This window comes from Vigna umbellata, chromosome 9, assembly GCF_029865625.1.
Source record: "Vigna umbellata cultivar VRB3 chromosome 9, Vumbellata_1.0, whole genome shotgun sequence".
In the NCBI taxonomy this organism is placed as follows: Eukaryota; Viridiplantae; Streptophyta; class Magnoliopsida; order Fabales; family Fabaceae; genus Vigna; species Vigna umbellata.
Window position 1 is genome coordinate 31842141 of NC_142173.1, and position 15347 is coordinate 31857487.

The 15347-nt window shown below is 29.9% G+C and overlaps 2 protein-coding genes across 2 annotated transcripts; one reads left to right on the forward strand and one right to left on the reverse strand.

Moving 5' to 3' along the window:
• Positions 1–270: 270 nt before the first annotated feature.
• LOC124838432 (AP-1 complex subunit mu-2) lies at positions 271–4628 on the forward strand. Its single transcript, XM_088099666.1, has 11 exons — positions 271–511; positions 597–743; positions 834–896; positions 996–1172; positions 1247–1350; positions 2596–2703; positions 2830–2926; positions 3038–3135; positions 3254–3395; positions 3505–3627; positions 4135–4628. Exons 1-11 carry the CDS (start codon positions 383–385, stop codon positions 4231–4233), a joined length of 1287 nt encoding a protein of 428 aa, XP_087955792.1. The 5' UTR covers positions 271–382; the 3' UTR covers positions 4234–4628.
• Positions 4629–6412: 1784 nt separating this feature from the next.
• On the reverse strand, positions 6413–11043 carry LOC124838431 (L-tryptophan--pyruvate aminotransferase 1-like). The gene is made up of 5 exons (XM_047314026.2): positions 10896–11043; positions 10481–10787; positions 7382–7665; positions 6931–7232; positions 6413–6843 (listed from the first exon to the last, which is right to left on the reverse strand). Exons 1-5 carry the CDS (start codon positions 10976–10978, stop codon positions 6632–6634), a joined length of 1188 nt encoding a protein of 395 aa, XP_047169982.2. The 5' UTR covers positions 10979–11043; the 3' UTR covers positions 6413–6631.
• Between the last annotated feature and the right edge of the window lie 4304 nt (positions 11044–15347).

The window sequence follows — 15347 nt, forward strand, 5'->3', positions numbered from 1 at the left end:
AATTAATTCATATATATGTTAATTTAATTAAAAAATTAACGTATTTCATATTTTCATAAAAAAACAATTATCAATACAAAGTTTCGTGGTATTAAAATGTATTAATTTTAAATGTTAAAATTAATTAATCTCATTCAAAAGCAAATAAACATAAACAAAATTGATCGTAAGTAATTATTATTGTAAATCTCAGTCGCTTGAAACACAACAAATAAGAAAAATAATTACATCCCCGAATCGAAATAAATAAATAAGGATAATTACTTTGTGGCAACGGCGTCGTATAGGAGTCTTTGTTTTTCATGTTCTTCTTCTCCTTTTTCTGTTGACGGTGGCGCTGATCTGATAGGAATCCAGGATCCGATCACTGCAGCAGCAAGCAATGGCAGGGGCAGCCTCGGCTCTGTTCCTACTCGACATCAAAGGCCGCGTCCTCATCTGGCGCGACTACCGAGGCGATGTCTCCGCCGTCGACGCGGAACGCTTCTTCACCAAGCTCATCGAGAAACAGGTTCCTTCCGCTTTACATCTCTTTTGTCTTCCACTCACTCTTGCAACGCGAATCCTCACTCTCTAGCTACTCCTTTTCATCGAAGGCCGATCCGCAGTCTCAAGATCCGGTCGTGCTCGACAACGGCGTGACCTACATGTTCGTTCAGCATAGCAACGTCTACATCATGATAGCCACCAGACAGAACTGCAATGCCGCCAGCCTCCTGTTCTTCCTGCACCGAATCGTCGACGTACGCCTCCTTCTTATTAAATCCTTTCGAAATCCAGAGTTTCTCGATTTAGTTTGTGCGAATAATCATTGATCCTTATTTTTGCGGCAGGTGTTTAAGCACTACTTCGAAGAATTGGAAGAGGAATCGCTTAGGGACAACTTCGTCGTCGTGGTAACATGCCGATGAATTTGCGTTTTAATTACTTGTTTCGTGGATTTTGAAATGAATTGGTTGAATTGTGTGCTTTTCGATTTTTTGTCTCGCTGGCAGTATGAACTACTTGATGAGATTATGGACTTTGGCTATCCTCAGTACACCGAGGCGCAAATTCTTAGTGAGTTTATCAAGACTGATGCTTATAGAATGGAAGTTACGCAGAGACCTCCCATGGCTGTGACTAATGCTGTGTCTTGGCGCAGCGAAGGGATAAACTATAAGAAAAATGAGGTAGCCATTTCGAAAGTGAAAATTCTGAAGCTTTTTTAATTGTAATTTGATGGTCTAAGCGATTTCGTTTTCAGGTTTTCTTGGATGTGGTGGAGAATGTTAATATACTTGTTAATAGCAATGGACAAATAATTAGATCTGACGTTGTTGGGGCGTTGAAGATGAGAACGTATTTGAGGTTGGCTTCCCACTTTCCTTGAGATCTATTGATTTTCTGACATTACTATTTTTTTATTTGCTTAAATTCTACTATGTTGGTTAAGGGACTCTAATGTGTTGATTTCAGTTTTCTGCTTTTCCGTTTTAGCACTTTTTTGTTGTTCTGTCTACTCACTTGTGCAGGGTATGGTATACTATGTTTGTGTGTGATTATTGTTTAGGACTGAAGAGGTACATTTGAGATTAGACGACCAAGCCTAAACTTAGTCCTTGTCGAATCTTTTCTTAAAACTATCTTTGATTTCTGTGTAGGAAAATTTTGAGGCATGCAGATGAAATTAGCTGTGAGGACGTGCAGTTTGTTATTTCTGTTTTTTACTTTGTACTGGTTACGCAGGCTGGTGGATAGCTTTATTCAGCACTTTAAGTGAGGTGCAATAGCAGCATAGTGTGGTGAGGAGTGACGCCTGCCCACCACAGGATTATTGCTGGTGCTAAGTCCTCTAAACAACATCATTAGGGTTTTTCGTGGGAGGGTGGGTATATGGGATTTCAGTTTCAAAAATGAATTCAACCATAGCAGTCAATCCTGGATAGCGGAGTGGCTGACCCCAAAAGTGAGATAGTAGAATGACCTCTGCTCTAATTTTTTTTATATATTAAATACTTAATTTTATATATGTAGTTGTATATAGATGACATAGAATTCTGGAATGGTAATAGGTCAAAATGATAAAGAAGACTTGGATTAGAAGATGATAATTAATTATTCCTATCTAGGAAACTTGTATTTCACTTTTGTTGGTATTTGCTTGTATGTTTTGTTGACACCAGTGACTTTTTACTGTTATCTATGAATTGAATGTAATTAATTGAGTAATGTTTACCATTTTTGAGAATATGTATGCATATAGTATGCATTGTATAAATCATACAAATAATTTCTAAGTAGTGGCTATCCCGCTATAGCATTTGTTAGACCAGCCATTACGGGTTGTTATCTGGAATTTGAAAAATTGGCTTTTTCATTTGGTACTCCTTACTCCAAAGGCTTTCTTTAACAGGTCTTGCTAAACATACTTATTTATGTTAGATATATTACAGACTCGTCCATCCACTGAATCCATGTTCCGCTGCCTATTTTTTTACAGTTGAAAGTATTTGGTAGACTGTGTTAACCTTGAAGTATCTGTTATTCTAATTGACTTATATGTTAGTGTATTTATCTGACTCAAGTGTGCCTTTCATGGCTTATTTAATACAGTGGTATGCCTGAGTGCAAACTTGGCTTAAATGATAGAGTATTGTTAGAGGCACAAGGTAGAACAACAAAGGGAAAGGCTATTGACTTAGAAGACATCAAATTTCATCAGTATGTATGCTAGACTTCCTTGTATTTAGAAAATGATAATTTAAACCTAAAATTTTGTATAATTTTTTTAAGCATGTTTCTTCTTCTTGATGCTAGTTCTCAAATTATATCTGGCCTTTTATGAAGGTGTGTGCGTTTGGCTCGATTTGAAAATGATAGAACAATTTCCTTTATACCACCTGATGGGTCGTTTGATTTGATGACATACAGGCTCAGTACACAGGTTCATCTTTTTCTCTAGACATGACATATGTTTCTATTTTTAGAGGTAAACAGAGAAAGGGAGAATAAAAGCATTTTGAAGTCTGATGATTCTATCATCACTTTTTTTCAGGTTAAGCCATTAATTTGGGTGGAAGCAAGTGTTGAAAAGCATTCAAAGAGTCGGATTGAGATTATGGTAAAAGCAAGGAGTCAATTTAAGGAGCGTAGGTAATGAGATTTCTTATATTTGCTATGTTTCCTACCCCCTGGTGATAGAAGATCATGTTTTAGATCTCTAGAACCTAAACTGTCTTTGCTGCCCCAACTAATTGAGTTGATTTTATAGCACTGCTACAAATGTGGAGATTGAGTTGCCAGTGCCTGTTGATGCAACAAATCCTAATGTTCGAACTTCAATGGGATCTGCATCATATGCACCTGAAAAGGATGCGTTAATCTGGAAAATTAGATCCTTCCCTGGAGGCAAAGTATGAGTTCACGTGAAATAGGCATTGAATCCTTGAATAACACCCATCTTTTGGTACCTCAATTTGATCCTGATTTATTGGATCTGGTTTTCCTCCTTGATTCTTTCAGGAATATATGTTGAGAGCAGAGTTTCGTCTTCCAAGTATAACAGATGAGGATGCAACTCCTGAGAGAAAAGCCCCTATAAGTGTCAAATTTGAAATACCATACTTTACTGTTTCTGGCATTCAGGTATTGCATCATGAATCTGGTTTTCTTATATATAGAATGTAGCTAGATTATATTTTTCGGCTTAGGAAATCTAATGTGTTAGTATCTCTGCTTAAATTTAGGTGAATGTGACCTTTTATTCTAATCCGTATCTACTCTTCCCTTATCTCTTTTTTTCACTCCATTTGTGTGTTAACATTTTTATTATTTCAATGGATTTAGGGTTGTAGTAAACTTGATGAATTTGTTTTAGTTAATATTATTTTCACAATTCAGAATTCACAATAAATGTTTAAAAAATATTAATATAAACAAATAATTGTGGAAAAAGGAACTTGACATTTGGAAAGGATAAAAAACTACCAAACTTAATTTTCCATTGACCATGATAAATTGTTTAGAAAAGTAGTTTACTTGATCCATGTGAATTTGAAGACATACCCACATGTTTTGATGGTGCTATTCAGTTAGTTGAAAGGTTTGATTTGATTTGATTGTAATCAACATGTAAATGTTTGGGTTTAATAGGTTAGATATTTGAAGATTATTGAGAAAAGTGGTTATCAGGCTCTTCCATGGGTGAGATACATAACGATGGCTGGAGAGTACGAACTACGGCTTATTTAAGAACTTGTATCTTTCTTTGGCGCTTGAATTTTTCTCCGAATAATCGTGTCAACTTCCATGGTTAATGGTTTTAAACTGGTGGGTGGGAGAGGAACTCGAATGAAATTAGTTACATTTTATATGGCGTGATCATATCTCCCATCATGATAGTTGTTTTGGCAACAGATCGCGAGTTGCCCTTGTTCATAAAGTTCAGGAATTGGCAAGTGTAAGGCTGTATCTTCTGTAAGTTTTTTTGTTCAAATCTGTTTTTTGTTGGGAAAAATGCTTGATTTTTTTTCTTCTATTAGCTTTTTATTTACAATCTGTCAATCTTTTCCCAATGTCTTAAGTTTGATTTATTTGTAAGAGAATTATTAGCTTTTGTATTACGAAGACTGAATATTTCCCCCTCATTATTTTGTATTCACTATCTGACCCTCTCTTGTATTAATATATTATGCCATATCCTTTTCTGGACAAAAACGGCGTTTTTTTAACCTTCATTCAGAAAGTTTATTGAAGGCCAATGGCAGAAAAGCCTCTAGTCTTCATTTGTTTCCTAGACGACTTCTGTGGACAACACCTATGAATTTTTGGTTCGCAATCTTTTATTCTGGAATGTAGAAGCTATAATTCGGAATGATTTTTTTCAGAATATAAAATTTACTTTTTGGGACATCTACTCCGAAATAAAAGAAAGAAACCAATAATTTTATACGAAACACCCAAATTTATCATATGAACTCACCTACAAACCAAGCTGCACTCGAGATGATATACTGGGTAAGTGGGATTTGGGATATCTCATCTTAATTTTTGGTTAAAGACAATCATTGAAATTTAAAAATAAGTTTGAACAACTTAGAAGTAAGAAATTCTTAATTTTCATATTAAGAATTTTTCTTCATTTTATATAATTTTTGTTCATTATTACTTAGAAGTTACAATTTTTTTGTTCATATTATTTTATATAAATAAATATAAAAATGAAATTCATTTTTAAATGTTATAAATTACATAATTATTAGTTTCAAATGTTAAAAAAGAAATAGCTGATAGCGTTTTTCTTTTTTAATGGCAATAATAAATATATTATTACTTTCAGATTTGTATTCATATCTTTAATTTATTGTGAAGTTCATCAATGAAATATTTATTATTTTCTCAAAAGCATGTACTCGTACTTATTGCTTACAAAATTATTTCTTGAATTAAAAAGAATTATATTAAATGTCACCATTATTTAATTTATAAGTACATTTGAAATAAAATTTAATTTTACGGTGTTATTAGTTAGTTAAGTTATTTTTGTTAGTCTTAAATATTTTATTTTTATGATCGTTAAATCAAAGATGATAAACAACGTTTATTTTGAGTGATAATAAAGCATGATTACAAATTATATAAAGTATCATCTGCTAATCCAGATCAAATAGAGTTGAGTTTAATATGATTATTTAATATTTGCATTTTATCTAATATTGTTTTTCATTTTATTTTAAAGTAATATTCAAAGTTTAAAACACTTACTTAAAGTATACAAGTGGCCATCACATATGAAATTAATATCTTTTAATTTAATTTACTAATTAAATATTAATTAACTTGTTAAATTACATTACTTTTTTTTCTTTTATAATAGTTGACTTCTCTTTGTTTCTAACTTAAAAAGGGTTAACTGAAGCTAACTTTAAATCGGTAATTGCTTAGAACATGATCGAGTTGTGTTGTCTCCTGTTTTGTCATCGAGATTTCAGGTGATACCTCATTTGTTGTTACGATTATATTAAAATTTGGACAAATTGATGATTTTTGAGATCTAGACATGGTTCCCTCTCATTAGATTCATACTGATTATAAAAATACTTTTTAATATTATCATTATATTATCATCAAAGGCTCTTGCTACAAATAGCACCACTACATACTACAATTTTTTTTTCTTAAATTATAAAGATTAAAAATATTAATTTTAAATTCATGATGAATAAATTTAACTCAAAGTAAGAAATTCAAAATTATATTTAAAGGAAAAACTAAATTTTTAAAAATAACTGTATTCTATTTATAAAATCAGGACTTTTTCACACACTTAATTTTTTTACATTAATTTAACACTATTCTTATTTATTTTTTACTTTCATCCTCTTCAAATAATATAAAAGTTTACGCTTTCCCCTATTTTACGTAGCATGTATGAATATAAAAGTGTACCATTACTTTTATTTATATAAATAAACTCTGGTAAAGTTTAAAAGTTTAATAAATGATATGAGTGGGTTTATTCATATCCTACGGCACTCATCCTTTATCACACATTCTACACCAGAAAAAGACATTATTCTAAATTGTGGAAAGGCGGTGCTTGAACTAGCTACTGCTACATGACAGTGTTCCAATCATCTGTTCTGTTCATTCAGAAATTCACACCTTTTTCCCATTCCTTCTTGGCATTTGACACCCTTCTCAGGAATTCATTGAAATCATCATCTGTTCCTATCATGCTGATTCTAGCATACTTTGAATCAACACCAAACCGTTTCCCTGCTCTTGCACGAACCTTCAGTTTTTCCAGCAGATAACTCTCACAATCTTCTACGCCCTCCTCACACTTCAACCATATGAAACCTGAACCATACACATACATTAATTATAAAGTTACAAAGTTACAAAACAACAATGTATATCTATTAAGAGTGGCAGAATGAAGTATACCAGGAGATGGTTCAGATGACTCATTGGTGAAGTTGCAAAAGGCCTTTGGGTACTTCGCCACTGAGAAAACCTTGGATTCATCAATAACTGCCCACAGTTTTTCCCACCTCTCTCTCAAGAGGTGTTTGCTGTATTCAAAAAACAGCTCAGACTCCATCGACCCGAAGTTTTGGTATCCATCACAAACCACTCCAATGATTTTAACCACTCGAGTTTGAGTTTCTTTTGACACTCCAATGGAGCTCAGCTGCACATACCTCGTCATCTTCTTAGCTACCTCAATGTCCTTAACCAGTGCCCACCTTAACTCACATCATAATCAAAACTTAGCATGCACTCTTTAATTCATAAAGAGAAACTAAAAATCCCATGTTTGAAACAACTTCATTCCAGTTTTGTCTGCATAAAAGATGAGTGATTGTAAAATGAAGTGTGTGATGAATTAACTCACCCGAAACGTGAACCAGCATGACCAGTGCATTTGGAGAATGTGAAGAGCATGAGATCATGGCCAGCTTGGTGAGTGATGGGAGTGTAATGTGGCCAGTAATATGCAAGATCATGAATGAGTTTCCCTTTAGCCTCAGATTTCACCACAGGTCCTCGAATAATCCCATCAGGGTTATTTGGAGAGGTTATCACCTCTATGTAAGGCTCGTTTTTCTTATACGAAGCAGCATCGCCACCCCACTGGTACAACCCTGAACGCAAAATACTAATCTCGTCTTGGTACTCCTGCAAAACATTTTCTTTATCAGATCAAGTCAACCCTTTGGAAGAGAAAAACAAAACCACGTTGTGTCAGGTTAACCAAACTGAGATTTTCAGACAGACACCCATGTTACCCATGTTTGTATATAGAATCGAATCTACATCTTCATGGGTCTACGCGTATATGTTTCCAACAGACATGTTTGCCACTTTTTGGCCTCCTAAAAACCCCAGAAAACATGGATGAGAAGGTTCCATTTGAATTTTCATTTCCATCTCCCAGAGGGGGAACAACTGGTGCTGATCATTGCCTTCGACTCAATATTTTAAGTGGTAACGGCCGTAACATGGTTGGTTCGTGAAAGAGAGAAACTTTGGCAATATCCATCGCCAAGAGACACGGTTTTGAGATCAAACGTGGACGCATTCGCACGTGACAACTGGCAGAATGGCATATGTGTATTCATCAATATTAAAACTTATTTTATCTTTTACTTGTGGATCTCACAAATTCTAGTTTTGACACAGTGAATGCTATCTTCATAGATTGTGTCTTCTTCAACATAATTATACAAATCAACTCATAAAAACATTAAGCATAGAATTCAAGGAAATGTTTTGATGTTGGGAGATAGAGAGATCGATCGAGGGGTTTCATTTAAAATACAATTTTTTCTTGTATGTTTTACAAAATGAGGATGGAGATATGTTTTGAAAATTACCATTTGTTTTAGATTATTCTATAATTCAAAAGATATAAATTTAATTCTACAATATTTTAAATTTGATTATGATAGTCAAATTTGGAAATAATTTTATAACCTTACGTTGTAAAAGCACAATTAAACCTATTCAAGCCCATTAGATTCAAACTTATCAATCTGAAGATAAATATTTATTAAAAAATTAAAGTTATGAGATCCTCCTTTGGTTACTTTTTGATTGTTATTTAAATTTTTTATAAAAATAAAAAATATAATATTTTTTCTTATATGCATTTTATAAGAAAATTATATGTTTTATTTTTATGTTAATATATATATATATATATATATATATATATATATATTATATTTAAGTAAAGGTATAAATAAATAAATAAATAATTACATTATTAAACATGATAATTAAATAAAAAATAATTTTAAAAACATACACTTCAAAAGGATAAAAAAACGAAGAGGAGAGAGTACCACAGAAGAAAGAGAAATAAATACTCCTGTGAGAAATTAATTAATGCTATAAAAATAAGAATTAATACAACGTTTGTGTCAATGAGTTCATGTTTGTAAAAATAATCCCATACTAAATAGAGGAATGAGAGAGGAAAAATTTATTGCAAAAATTATATTAATAAAATACTTTATTAAAAAATATTTTTACACGTGATAAACCAAATTTTAGAGAACATGAAAGTTATTTTTGCTAAGCAATAATTTTCCTAAATTAGAAACATATTCACCTATTCTAATCTTTAACCATAGTAGAAATTCTTCCATTTAGTTATATATATATATATATATATATATATATATATATATATATATATATATATATATATATCTACTTTTATTCTTAATAATAGTTTTTAAGTTATAATTTTATAATAATAATGATTCTCTTACATATAAAAACTATTTTCCTACTTTATTTTCAATAATATTTTTAATTTATTTATAATTTATAATTCAAATTCCCACTTGATATACACAAGTTATTCTTTTTTATTTTATCTTTAATGATGTTTTTCATACAAAATTTATAATGAGAATATCAATTTAAAAAATAGAAAATAAATTAAAACATAGTGAGTAAAAGGAATAAAAAGATAGGAAATAAAACAACACATACTGCAAAGAGATTCTACTCTAAATTATGAAAATGAAGAAAAAAAAAATATAGTGAGAAGATGATTAAATAGAGTTAAAAAAATTACTACTCATATTCTAACTCCAATTAAACTGTGTTTAAGATGTTTAACCCTTCACAAATAGATCCTTTTAGTACAAACCAATTTCCACAATATAAATAAATAAAATATTTAATTACTTTATCTTTTATATAATAAACTAGTATATATTATTCATAAAATGATTCTAAGAAAAAAAATAAAAAAAAAATGTAAACATATGTATTATCCATCTGTATGCCCGTTAGTAAAGACAAAATCCTGTGTTTTCGTTAACAGTTTCAAGCCGTACACTAATTTTCGCAACTATTTTCAGTATACATATTTTTTTTTTACCATTCCACTTTAATATTTCTTTACTAAAATCTGTTGTCGTTCTTAGGTACTTTCAAAATAATTTTATTATTCATATTTTGTAACGATAACTCTAATACGTAAAAAAAATTAGAAAAAAAAGTTAAGAGAATTTTTTTTTACATCAGTACAATCATTTTGGTATTATTTTAAAGGATGACAGAATCATTTAAAAAAAATGAAATTTAGTATTAGTAAAAAGCAATAAGGATAAAGGGTAAACAAATGTAAGATGGATGAAAAAGTTTACAGAACGTAAAATTAATGGAAACAACCTTATTTTGAAATACAATAAAAAACAGTTAATTTGAATAAATAAATAAATAATTAAACAAAATGCATGGTAGCATATGGATGAAAACCTCTTGTTATGTCTGTGTCTTGTTTGTGTCTTGTGTGTGTCTTTTCTCAAACCATGACTCTGAAAAACTAAATGACTAATTAAGTATTGAAAACACTGACAGAGAAGGCAGAAAATGCTTTATCAGTGATGTCTGTAATGGATGACAGAAAAAAAAAAAAAAGAACAGAGAGAGAGAGAGAGAGATGAAGAAGCAAGAGAGTATAATGAATCACCGAGTAGAATGGCGCAGCAGCAAGAACATTGATGGGTTTAGAAGGATGTGAAGGAGAGAGAGCAAAGACAGCAGCTTGGAAGAGTTGCGTTGCTCCTGTCCCCACCACAATGTATCTGTCATGGGTGACAGCATTTCCCACCACGTGATGCAACCTTCTGATGCTTCTCTCAACTTCCGGCAACATGTACCAGCACACGTTGTTCTTCGCATCACCATGGTAACTCATCATCTCCCATCCTCTTATCACTATGCTGCATTCCTCTCCCCTCTTTCTCCAGTACTTTTCGAACACCGCTGGATCACCTCTGTCAAACCAATAACACACAACACTATCACACTCATTCTCATTTTCACACAGAAACCAAGAACGTCACAGTACTACTGAGAGGAAAAAGAAATGAAAGAGTGAATACTTCTCAAGTTCGATGATCGTATTTGGGGAGATGTTGGTTGCGGGAATACTTCTGCCATTGGATTTGTCTGTGGCGACCACCATTGTTGCAGATGTTAGCTAGCTCTTGTTTTTATCAGAACCACTCTCTTAGTATTATACTCTTTGCTTTTTTCTTAAGTTCTGAGTTGCTTCACATGTGTATGTGGTTATATATATATACGCTCAGAAATTCAACTTCATCTATTATAATATTACATCAAATTAACTCAAGCATCTTAAGGTTTACTGTGTTTTATTTTATTTTTTATACAATTAATTAAGGAAAATGTTATTTGGACAACAAAAGTTTGACACAATTTTGACAACGGCGACGTGGCAGCTGTGCATTGGCTCAGTGAATTGAAAACAAACCAGAAAAAACCCAAAATACCCCTCACCCCGGTTCACCGAGCCAATGCACAGCTGCCACGTCGCCGTTGTCAAAATTGTGTCAAACTTTTGTTGTCAAAATAACATTTTCCATTAATTAATAAGCCAATAATGGATTTACTATTTTCTCTACTTACTGGCTAATAACTTGTTAATTTTTAAATTGTAAAAGATTTAAATGAAATATTGAATTAATAATTTTTACATTTAAGGAATTCTTCATTGCATTTTATAAATCGTATTTTATTAAAATGTGTTAATGTTGTATTTATTTTTTAAGGAAATTTCTATATCATTAATTAAAGAAATTTAATTCATATTTTTTGAGTTTTTTAATTTTATTTTAAAGATAGTGTTTCCATGTTTTTTTTTAACTAAAACTTTACTGATAATTTCCTGAAATATTCAAATTCTGGAAGGAAATTGAACGGTTTGCCTAATCAACTTAGTTCATGTTCATGTATTTATTTAATAAAGTTTAAAAATCTTTAATTAAATAAATAAATTTAATTAATGGTTTCATGTATATTTTAAAAAAATGTTTAATTAAATAAAGAAATTTCATTAATGGTTTCACGTATATTTAAAAAAATATTTAATTAAATAAAAAATTTAATTAATGGTTCACGTACATTATGTATTCATATATTTGACTGTGTAACTTCTTTGAAATTTCATTCTTAAAACAAATTGAAAGTCATATCTAAGCAATTGTCCTATATGCATTTACTAATTTTCAAGCTTACAATAATTTTACTTCAACTTTTTTATCTAATGAGTTTAATTTCTCAATTTCAAAAGAATATTTAATTGATTATATAATATGTTCTAAGTTATTCACACACAGATAATTTCAGATAATTTCTTTATGAGTATTTGTTTTCATATATCTTGAACACAATTTACTAGAAAAATATATAATAACAATTTTAAATTTTTTATTCATATGTTTTCTAGAAAAAGATAAATAAATTGGTTTATGTGAAAATAGTGAAATAAAAGTAAGTAAAAATTAGTTTTCCTTGCATAGAAAATAAACATAGGTAATAGCTATATTTTGTTCTGCAATACATCTTCCTACAATATTTTGATTCTTATTTTTTAACAGATCAAGTTATCTTCAATGGAAACAAAATATCTGAAAGTAAACCTTCTACCAGAAAGATATAATGTCTAGTTGGCATTTGACTACAAAGAATGTGAGAACAAATGATAAAATGGTTTAATTTTACAACTAATATTATGTACTTCTCAAAATCTAATAGACTTTCCATAATTAGGTTGGAGTTTGCTATTGAGATCCATGGATGTGGCAACAAATTTTGAGTTCATAAGCTCAAATCCCTCCAAAATATCAAATACATATTTCCTTTGCTATATAACAATATTGTTGGATTATATTACCTCAATCCCCAATGAATATTTGAGTTTGTCAATATCTTTAATTTGAAAGCAATGTCAAAGGTATTGTTTCATCTAGGAGATGTCATTGTGATATAAGTGATTATAAGAACAATATCATCAACATATATTATTAAATAGATACACTTATCACTTGAGTGACAGTAAAAGACTAAATGATCTGACTCATTACAAGTTATACTAAGTTGTTGAACAACACTACTAAATTTACCAACCCAAGCCTTAGGAGATTGTTTCAAGTCATATAAATATTTACAAATATGATATACCAATTTAGAAGATTTTTCCTGAGCAACAAAATCAGGAGTTGTTCCGTACAAATTTCTTTCTTGCAAATATCTATTAAGAAACGACATTTTTGACATCTAATTAGTGAAGAAGTCATTGTTGAAGAGCTTTCATGACTATAAATAAGTAAATAAAGTCATTTTTGTCATTGGAGAAAAAGTTTCACCACAATCCAAACAAAAAATGTGTATAACCTTTGGCCACCACAAGATAAGCTTTGAGATGATCAATAGTACAATCAGAACAAACTTTGATAGAAAAGATCCACCTACAACCAATAACAAATTTCCTAGTCAATAATGGGACAAACTTCAAAGTTTCATTATTCTGAAGAGTATTGATTACATTAAGCATTACTTGATACCAACTAGGAAGGACTAAGGCATCACCTACAAATTTTGGAATTAACACAACACAAAATAGTGTAATTAGAAAAGGAATTACGGTAGAGCATATACCTTTATTGAGGACAACTAAAATTTCAAACTCAATTGTAAGAGCCGAAGGGGATAGAGGACTAGTCACTAAAAATGAATCATTCAGTGAATGATGAGAATGTTGTCGTTGACTACACTTGAAGGGTTGATGGAGGTAGAGAATCTAAAGGTGAAGTAGACACAACAAGAGAATCACATATAACATGAATATTAATTATACTAGACAGAGACACTAAAGTAAAAAATAACTCATTAAATGTCATATCTATTGAAATAAAATAACGGTTTAAGAAAAGGAGAATAAAATTTATATGCTTGTGAATTAGTTAATTATAAAAAGACACATGCATGAGAATTTATAAAAATAAGACTAATTTTTTTACTAAAACATACAAATTCAAAAACTTCAAGATCCAGAGAGAAAAAGATTCATAAAGAAATAAGATAGAATAAAAAACTTTTTTATCTAAAATAAAAAACAAACAAGATAACATGTAGTGATAACATCGTCCTACAAATATTGAAAAACCTTATAAATTAAAATTATACAAACTGTTTCAACTAAATATCTATTTTTACACTTAATTATCCTATTTTATTAAAATGTATAAACATATATATGAGGTTTGATGAAGAAAATATATATAAAATAATGTATTTATAACGAAAAATCTTTCGAAAAAATAGGAGTTAAGTTCAAATACTTATAATATTATAACTAATTATATTATAATTAACAATATTTAATAATATTTTAATAATATCTGACGGTTGAGGAGTTCATAACAAATTAACAACACCAGTTCAAGAGAACCAGGGCAAGAGAATATTAAGAAACCCACTGTTCTTAAATTTCTTACATGATACAAGAATGGTGGCATATTTGTGAAGTTTTTTACTTTAAAACTTTAACCGTAGAAAGAGTATATTTTAATTAAAATTAAGTACATTAAAATTTAAAGTAAAGAAACTAATAAAATAATTACTAATTAAAAGTGAAATTTAAGAATATGAAAGGTTTGCTTTTACGAAAAATAAATATATTTTATTTCTTACAGAAAATATTAGTAATAGGGAAAATTTGATTACACTTATTTAATTTATACATATTTCAACCAATTATTCACGGGACATTATAGAGACTTTGATACTAATAATATTGAAAACATAAAAACCTTAATTTAATTAAACTCATTTACTTTTTTGTTTGGTAAACTCATTTACTTTATTTATAAGGTTAAAGTAAATTATTTAATTAAACTTCTTTCTTTAGGGAATATTTAACTGTTCTTACACTAGTTAGACTCAAGTTTTTGGATCCTCCAGACATGCTTAGCCAAATGTTGCATGTAAAGGCAAATAAATTATCTGATTAAATTAAGTGTGTAGCAACTATTTTTGTTATTAAGTTTATAAATCTAATTTATTATTTTAATTTAATTATAAAGATAATTTAACATTATTTTTTTGTTATTAGATTATACTATTTAAAGATTAATTCTTACTTTTTATACAATTAAAAATTAATCATAATTTTATTCTTTTTAAAATAGAATTAATTTTACAGAATTTCATCACATGACTTGTACACCTCTGACCTCTGAGAATTAAATCCTGAATAAATTTAATAATTAAGGAATATATAAACAGAATAATGAAAAGGTTTGGTATATTAGAATTTGAGGTATTGTGAATTTGAGGTTTAAATTTGTTATTCTCTCCGTCAAGATTTTCTCATTGAAAATCACTAATTATAGCTGCCAACCCTATTTATATGACCATCACCAAAATTTAACGCTACTACTATGCTGGCTTTAATTACTATCCTAACATACTGACTTTATATTAATTTTACTCTGTAAATATATTGCATTTACATTATAAAACTAGAATTA